General features: G+C 42.9%; 1 protein-coding gene across 2 annotated transcripts in view; it reads right to left on the reverse strand.

The window, feature by feature from the left end:
* LOC142564692 (venom metalloproteinase antarease-like TtrivMP_A) overlaps positions 1-9,364 on the reverse strand; it is a 56,332-nt gene extending 46,968 nt beyond the window's left edge. For both annotated transcript variants that reach the window (XM_075675818.1, XM_075675817.1), the window contains exons 1-4: positions 8,945-9,364; positions 7,807-7,902; positions 7,594-7,726; positions 5,123-5,158 (exon numbers count right to left, since the gene is read on the reverse strand). In XM_075675818.1, coding sequence (XP_075531933.1) covers positions 5,123-5,158; positions 7,594-7,726; positions 7,807-7,902; positions 8,945-9,190 — 511 coding nt within the window. In that variant the 5' untranslated portion in view covers positions 9,191-9,364. The remainder of the gene's footprint in view (positions 1-5,122; positions 5,159-7,593; positions 7,727-7,806; positions 7,903-8,944) is intronic.
* Between the last annotated feature and the right edge of the window lie 74 nt (positions 9,365-9,438).

A 9,438-nucleotide genomic window follows, 5' to 3' on the forward strand; every position in this document is an offset into this window, starting at 1 on the left:
AAGAGGTGTGTTGCCTCCGCCGGGGGGCCTTAAAGGTCCAGACACCCAGCATCGGCTCAACCCCCAGGATCCCCTTTTCCCCAGACACGGCTAAGCCGCGCACGGCTACACGCGGGAGGGTCCAACCCTCGTGTGCTCGGGTACGTGGTGTCGCAACACACCAAACGCCTGCTGACGCAGACGCCCCTGCGGGGCACGTTGCGGGAAGTTCCACCTCGAGAGTTCTCTAACTATATAAAAAAAAAGTATTGCTGGAGTGCCCAACTTAGACGCAAGCTACACCGATGCCGGAGATGAACATGGGGAAGCACGACCGAGGCTGCTTGACTTTAAAGTGGGTGCTGGGTTACCGGCCTCGCGCGTACACACATTAATGCTCCTCCTGAACAGCAGTGCGCATGCCACACCATGCTGTATACACTGGTCCGAGCGGAACGAGTAGTGAACGCCAAGCTAAATGTATTTAATACTTTCATTGGGCGCGAAGAAATTCCGACGGTTTTCCATCAGCTAAATTGAGGTGCGACGCCTCTCATCGTGTCATCAAACTTAGCCGCCTTCAGCGCAACGCCGAACCTTGCTATCACCTTCAATGCTTCACTTTTGAGCAAAACTGGCAATTCTTTCTTTATTCATTCTGATTTTTTTCTATTCTACACTCCTACTAGTAGGGCCTTTCTGCCTCTCCAACCGATTTCTTTCACAGTAGCATTTCGGCGAATATGCGCCGGCTAAACACTGCTTTTCGATGCAAACGACACCGCGGTAGTTCAGTGGCTATGGGTTTGCGCTGCTCAGCTCGCGTTTGCTGATTGAATACCGATCACAACTCCTGCTTTCAATGGGGAGGGAATGCACTAACGCGCATGTACTGGATACCCATTAAAAAAAACTCAGATGGTGAAAATTATTCCGGAGCCACATCGACATTTGTACTTTCTCTACGTTGAGAATGGGCCACTGCTTTGATGTGCACTCTGTGTTTCCAACATTTTTACTTGCTCCATGTTTTGAGCCCTTCTGCCCACTTCGTGTTTCGAACCTTTGTTGATGTTGATGTTGATGTTGAGTTTAATGGCGCATAAGCAACTAAGGCCATCATGCGCCAACAGCAAGGTATAATGTAGGGAAAAGCTGGGTAACCTCAAAAGGTCCTTTTCTGATAGAGGACCCCGAGGATTCCAACAAATTAAATAAACACCTCAGCGTTCTTCTCAGACATGAGAAGGTGGATGAGGTGTGTCACTGGATGTGAAAGAGAACAAGGTCAAGCTTTACAATTTTCAAGAAAACCGGTTTCCTTTAAAAAGCTAAATACATGAATTGTGCCAACGAGTGCATCTTCGCTTAAAATCAATGAAGGATGAAAAGGAATGCGTTCGCTGTAAAATGGCGTAAAATATGTTTTTCTCAATGTCTCAAGTCGTCTGCAGGAGAGTAAAATGTGGGTTACTGTAAGTTCGTCTCCGCATTTGTTACAAACAGGCTTGTCTTTTTTTGTCAGCAAGTAATTATGGGTGAGGTGTGTGTGTCCAATGCGGAGTCGACATAAGACAACTTCAATAAATCGTTCTTGGTGTGAACATGACTTCCACTCTTCGATGATGGGTTTTACAAGGCGTAGCTTATTATTCGTTTGGTTGTTCCATGCGGACTGCCATTTTTCTTTCAGTTTATGGCACACTAATTTCATGCAATCTCTGTAAGGAATTCTTATGTTTTGGATTTGCTTATTTCGAGCTTTCGCTGCACTCTCGTCTGCTTTCTCATTTCCACAGATTACTACGTGGCTCGGCACCCAACAAAATTTGATGTTTTGTCCCCGCCTCGCGGCTTCTGTTATGTTGTGTAGGATGTCACAGATTATTGGCAGAACTGCATTCCTAGGCTGAAGTGCTGTAAGTATGCTTAGATAGTCTGTATAAATGATGCTGTTTTCAATGTTTTCATGTAATATTCTTTCCACAGCCATGGAAATTGCATGACTCTCTGCAGTGAGAATTGATGCACATTGCGGCAGCCGTACTATTTCTTCCCAGCTATTCTGTATCACAGCACATCCCACGTAGTGTGCAGCTTTGGAACCATCGGTGTAAAATGCTGTGTATTCCCCATATTTTTCTTTTAGTGCTAAATATTCTTGTAATATATGTTCCTGTGGCGTTAGTTTTTTCTGAAAACGTGTTAATGATAAGTCACAAACAGAAGGCAAGCAATACCATGGTGGCAGTGGATCAGGTTTCTGGGCAATATTAGGCAGTGTGTCCGTTACATGTAACTCTTGTAATTTCTCTTCAAAACGGAGAAGGAGTGGTCTGATAGCCTGGGGTTTGTTTGTGAATAATATTCTAGATGGGCATTTCTTAACTATTGGGTAACATATATGTTTTGGCAAGGAACGGATTTTTAAAACATACGAGCATGTCAACATGCTTCTTCTGTCGGCAAGTGGGGGTTCGTTAGTTTCTACATACAAACTGGTTATGGGCGACGTCCTGTAGGCACCAGTTGACAAGCGTTAACCTAAATTGTGTACTGGGTCCAATCGTTTCAAATATGATGATCTGGCAGAGCCATACACTATACACCCATAGTCTAAGGAGGAGCGTATGACGGAGCGGTATATTTGTAGAAGGCATGCCCTATCAGAGCCCCAGCGTTTCCGTGAGAGGACTTTAAGTATGTTGAGTGCTCTAGAGGCCTTGTTTTTCACCGTGTTTATGTGAGGTAGGAATGTTAGCTTTTTGTCAAATGTAATGCCAAGAAATTTGTGCTCGTTTTTCACTGGGAGTTCGGTTTCATTAAGGTGTAGGGTGGGATCAGCCTGTAAACCTCGTTTCAGCGAGAACATAACGGCCACTGTTTTCTGTGGAGAAAACTGGAACCCATTTTTATCTGCCCATGTTGCTAGTTTGTTTATAGTTAACTGTACTTGCCTCTCGCATGTTCATACGCTTGATGATGTGCAAGCTATCTGGAGATCATCAACGTAAACTGAATACATAATGGATTTCGGAATTATTTGTGCTAGGGAATTCATTTTTACAATAAAGAGTGTAGTGCTTAAGATACACCCTTGTGGTACCCCGTTTTCCTGACTGAACTTCCTTGAGAGAGTTGAACCGAGGCGCACATGGAAGGAACGGTTGGACAAAAAGTCACGCAGGCAGTTTAACATCCTGCCGCGAATGCCCAGATCTACTAGGTCGCGGAGAATGCCATACCTCCAGGTAGTATCATAAGCCTTGTCTAGATCAAAAAAGACGGCAAGGCAGTGTTGTCTGTGGATGAATGCCTCTCGAATTGTGTTTTCAAGTCGAATGAGGTGATCAGTTGTAGAGCACGTTTTTTTAAAACCACACTGATGGATGTCGAGTAGTTCACGGGAGTCTAGAATAAACATCAATCTAATATTCAAAATGCTTTCGAAGGATTTCGCCAGACAGCTGGTAAGGGCTATTGGCCCTTACCGGGAGATGTCGGTGGCTTTCCGGTTTTCAAAAAGGGTACAATAATAGCTTCTTTCCAGGCCTCCGGCATTTTCCCTTGTAACAGTATCTTGTTAAAAAAATTCAGAAGTGCATTTATAGCGGATTCGGAGAGATGTGCCAGCATTTCATAATGAATTTCATCGGGCCCTGGTGCAGTTTGTTTCCCGGCAGACAGTACTCTAGTGATTTCTTGATGAGTGATTAAACTATTATACGGCTCATTTGTGCTGCCACTAATCGGAAGCCTTTGCTTTTCAGCCGCGTTCTTATATTTTAAAAATGACTGAGTGTAGTGTGAAGAACTAGAGACTGCAGCGAAATGTTCTCCTAATATGTTGGCCTGTTCCTCTATACTTGTTTGGATGCCGGGGGTTGTCAGGAGAGGAATTGTAAATGGGGAGTAGCTACCATGGAGCTTACGTACCTGCTCCCACATGTTTTTTGATGTGACTGTGCTATTTATTGATGAAACGTATGCTTGCCATGACGTCTTTTCGGCATTACGGCGGACGTATCGTGCTTTAGCTCGTGCCTTTTTAAAGATTAGGAGGTTTTCCTGAGTGGGATATCGGCGAAGGACACCCCAGGCTTTATTTTGTTTTCGCTTTGCTTCTTTGCATTCCCGAGTCCACCACACCTTGTGATTTTGTCTCACCACTCCTGAAGTCTGGGGGATAGCTAAACGGGCAGCGGCTAAAATACAGGTTGTGAGTTGTTCATTGAGATCATCGACACTAAGGTCTTCAGAAAAGACTTCATCTAGATTGGCTTTTTCTCTAAACAGTGTCCAGTCAGCTGCTTGGAGCTTCCATCGTCGTGGTTTGTTTGGAATGATTGCAGGTGAGAATGGAAGAGTGATTTTAACTGGTAGATGATCGCTTCCATATAGGTTATCTATGACGTCCCATTTAAAATCGTTAAAAATACAAGGTGAACTAAAAGATAAATCGATACAGCTCATCTTTCCTGAGCTTGGGGAGCAGTATGTTGATTTGCCAGAATTCAACAAACAAACATTGTTGCTTAAAATAAAATCTTCTATAATTTGTCCTCTTACGTCTGTTTTCTCGCTTCCCCAAAAACTGGAATGCGCATTAAAATCCCCAACTACCAGATAGGGTTCTGGTAATTGTTGGAACAGGTCCTCTAACTCATGAAGGGTTATTTTTAGGTGTGGTTCTAAATACACAGAGCACGCCGTAATCGTTTTGTATGAGAGAAAAGTGGCTGCCACAGCTTCAAATTTGGTTTTTATTTTGACTTCACGAGCTGCAATGCCACTTTGCGAACCTTTGTGTTTCCTCTGAAGCTACAAGAAGACAGACCGCAAATGACGCGCACACTCAGAGAACGAAGGACAAAACGAGCTGTTGTTTTTTGCGTATGTGTGTCAATTTGCGTATCTTTTGTAATGAATATTTCACCAAGCGTTGTGGTGTCTACTTTTCTGTCGTGTTTGCGTCTCAATTTTTTTTTGCTGGTTTTCTCAAGTGTCTGCTTTAGAAAGGCTGGAGAGCTTTTCTGAGGCACGCCATTCCTGTTTGTAACCTTTATACCGCAGTGTGCTACTACATATGTCGGTCCCCGGCTTGATATTATGTAAAATGAATAGAAACGTGCGATCTACTGACCTGGTGTCGGTGCCTCTATTTCGTCTTCACCTGCCCCTGCAAAACACAAGTACTTGTTATCGGTGTGACAATGTTGTTATGAGTTAATTTGGTTAATTTAGCCTTTCAAATACTACGTAGGGACTAGAACTGCTTTGTTTACCCAACTGCATTTACAAATATAAATGAATACGCAAAAAAAAACGGAAGTTGCATACGCCAAATTGTAATACGCTCAGCGATAGAACCCTCTCAAGCTGTAGCACAGAACGCGAAATAGGCACGCAATATACTGAGCCATGTTCACTGTGCGGAGCTGCTCAACTTGATTTTTGTGTTTGCATATTTGAGCTCTGTGTGGAATTCCTTATTAACCAGAGCATTTTTCTTCAGAAGGTGTGTGAACATTCCCCACAATGCGAGAAAAAGAGTGTCAACGTTTTGGGAGCGTTTAGAAGATATATTGCTGCTACGCTCTAAGAAACGTTTACATCGTTTGGGGTGTATATTTGCCACACAACAATAATCGCTATCTGTCTTGCCCGCATTTCCTTTCTTGAAAACGCTGCGCCCGTACTTTCCTGTCGAGAACGCTCTGTGATGCTGATAACGCGCATGCCGTTCATGACTTGGAAGTACCGGGCTCGCAGCGTTAAAGAAAGGAAATGCGGCCAAGACAGGTGACGATTATTGCTGTGTGACAAATATACACGCCAAAGGGTGCAACTATTTTTAGCGTGTAGAGCTTTGGTCAAACTACCGTTGCCAGCCCTATCTGTGAAATGTCGTCTGTAAACTCGCAAGACGCAGTGCATCCTGTAACAATGTAACAGATGTCCCTGAACACCTCAAATGCAAGTTAATCTAGTTTTGTCGAAAGCACGCCAAGTGTTTCACTGTAAAATAATTTACACCCTAAAAAGGGAGAAAGGGTGTATATGTGTCTATAACTCACACCATTAGGGTGTTATCTATGTACCGGACACCCTAAGGCCTGGTGTGAGTTATAGACGCATTTACACCCTTTTTCACTTTTTAGGGTGCAAATTATTTTTCAGCGTACTCTATTAATAACACCGCAGTTTCGACGGCCCCTTCTTATAAATATCGCGGCGTTTTTCTTTCATCGGACTTATACTGGACACCAAGTGCAAGAACTGCCTCATCCAAAGCTCCACAATCTCTCGACTACCTGCATAGAAACTTGCGCAGCGTGCCTTCTAATGTACGAAAATTAGCATGTCTTACTTATGTTCGCCCCCGAGTAGAATACGCTTCTTCCACGTCGTCCCCATATCAAGATTATCTAATCCGTATGTTGGAAGCCGTTCAAAATAGGGTAGCCAGATTAACCTGTGGCAACCACGACTACCATTCGAGCATTACCCGAATGAAACAAGACCTTGCATTTCAGTCATTAGACGATCGCCGCGTCATTGTTCCTTTGTGTCTGTTTCACAGGTACATTTATAGTAATAACTTTCCCTCTTTGCCGCTTCATGCTCCTGCGCGCACATCTGGACGCATTCAAAATGAATTTAGTTTCATGTGCATCCGTAGTCATGTGCACACATTTATCTAATCTCCACTACCTAGAGCTATTGCACATTGGAACAGTCTCCCGGATCAATTTGCATCCATCTCCAATCGTGAAACATTCCGTGATAACATGAATTGGTTGCATGTTAATATTGCAGAACGATGTTGCACTTTGCTATATTTCTGGTAAATAATTACTCTTGCCCCTCTTACTCAATGCCTTTCAATGGGCCTGTAAGGTAATGTGAATAATGGATGGATGTGTGTTGTTTAATGGCGCAAGGGCAGGGTATGGCCAAAGAGCGCCATGACTGATACTGCTGTGTTAAGCGCTGGTCGGTGAGTTACGATGATGGGGTGTACCATGGCTGTAAAGTGGCCTAAAATTAATCGCTATCGTAGAAGCGTAATTGTAATGTAAATAAATAAATAAATAAATAGTTGCCAGTGTAGGTTTCATGCCTGGTGAAGCTCGAGCAATAACGAAGCCTATGTGCAAGTGCGAGCGGCAAAATTCATTATTGGACAAATAGGGTCAACGGTGATACACTGAAAATGGACTTTCGTTTGCACTAAAGGTAGGTTAACGCTTAAGGTAAGATTGTGCTTTTATGACGTTCTAAATTTATGGCTATTAAATAGAGTTCACATTTTCCCATTTACCTTCAATTTTAAGCAGCCTACGCGGCAGAGTTAGCATAATGCTGGTATGTCACATGCTGCGTTAAGTAACCTTCTCACGAACTCTGTGGTCTTTTTTTTGTTTATAATGGAGCTTACCTTTGGGAAACATTTCTTCCTTTCCATTACGCTGGGTGTGACAACTTATATTTTTCTTGAAACTCTATTTTGCCCAGAACCACATGAAACATTTCATCCGCGGCAAGCGTAAGTTGATTCCCTAAAGCTGACCATTGCGATAAAGCTCTCATTTCACAATCTTGTCGACTCACCGAGTGAGGTAGCGGCGTCTAGTGGTCCGTTTCTTGAGACGACCTTTGATATTCTGTGCGCCGCTCTGCTTCTTGAAGATCTTTCATGGTTTAGGAGAGGCTCTATTCGATGCGTAAAATTCAGAAGACCGACCTGTATGGATACAGTGCGCTTTCTGTATATTAACTTACCGTCACCTGGACGGGATACAAAGGTGCAGGAGCCGTACTTACAACGTGGTAATGCCCATCTCTCAAAGGTTTTAGAATTAACGATGCTTGCTTGCTAGTGTCCTGGTACAGGTTCCTTTCGTGATATGGCCCATCGACCTAAGAGAAACTTTCTCGATGAAAACCAATGCATGTGGTTATAACGCCAAATATATGATAGATGTGCTTCAGTTGTATACTACTGCGAAAGATTTCTTCTTCTCTTGCGCCACGTAGCATAAACATATTGTGTCTTATGCGGATGACTTTAAGGCTGAGGTTCATTACAAATCTTAAATTAAATTTTATCAGGGAAAATTCACATATTTTGATATAACACAGAACATTTTATACGCTTGCTCCAGTGTATACAAGGTCAATAGATTTATTGTATTTCCTTGGTGCCACACAACATACAGCCAGTTTGTGTCCTGATAAAAATGCCTTTCACGATGAGTACATCAATCTTAAGGTGAACTTTCTCACTGCAAACTAATATAGTTGGATATCATATTGACCGCAAATAAGGACGGGGACAGAGGGTACCGCCCGTGCTGTTTATGTGTTCTCTCCCTCCGTCCCCGTCTTTAGTTGCGGTCAATATGATATGCAGTAAGCACCAACTAGGCCAAAGTGAAGTTCTTCTGGAGCTAATATAGTTCGTCATACCACAACATATATGATGAATGTACTTCCGTGTATGCTAGTGTGACCGAGTTCGTGATTTTAGGATTAAAGATTCATTTATTTCTCCAAGAAAAAGATGCCCGGGACAAAAAGCTGCCTTGAAGCAGCTTGACGGGGTCCGGGGCCCATTTACAGAATGGCAGCAGTGAAGGGAAAAAATACGATTTCACATGCATCATGAATCAAGCAAACGTACACAATGCAGAATTGCAATTACACCTAATGGCAAACAAAAGTAAAATTGAAATATACAATGTACTGAGAAGCAAAAAAAAAAGCATAGAACAACGGTATAGCAGAAACATGAGGTTTTAAACATAATTGCAATTGAACACTACCATACAGTAAATGAAGTTCGTCTTCAGCATAACACACCAAAGAGACATTTTGGCGCATAAATTAATTTTGGTATCCACAAACGTATGCGTCAGAAGGACATACCTCTGGAAAATAAGGAATCGGCATCTATACTTACGTATCTTTGCTCCACTCCGAACTCTGTGACAACACGGAGCAAAACAGGGTCGGACAACACCGAAGCTTTAACTAGATCAAGGCTGTAGTCATCACCAATAACCAGAACTTTCGACGAAATGTCACTTCTCTGTTCGTACACTTGAGGAAAAACTGTGCTGCTATCGTCTGGCAACTCACTGTCACTCCTTATAGCTGCAATAAGACAACTTGCGGAAAGAAACAATTTGATGCTGTCCCTGCACATTATGCCTCTATGAATAAATTACTTTTACACTCGTTGCTGAAGTGGTCTGGGGTGGCTTGCACGGACATTTAATAACGAAAATAACGAAATCAAGAACAGGTTCTTGAATGTTCCTCCATAGACAACGCCTAGACCCCAAGAGAACGTGTTCTTAAATTCGTTATTATTTTCGTTATGAAATGTTCGCGCTAGCCGACCCTGGTCTCTATAAGCCAAGAGAAGGTCTTGTGAGTTTGCAATCAAATGTC

Source organism: Dermacentor variabilis, chromosome 11 (genome assembly GCF_050947875.1).
Source record: "Dermacentor variabilis isolate Ectoservices chromosome 11, ASM5094787v1, whole genome shotgun sequence".
NCBI classification, from domain to species: Eukaryota; Metazoa; Arthropoda; class Arachnida; order Ixodida; family Ixodidae; genus Dermacentor; species Dermacentor variabilis.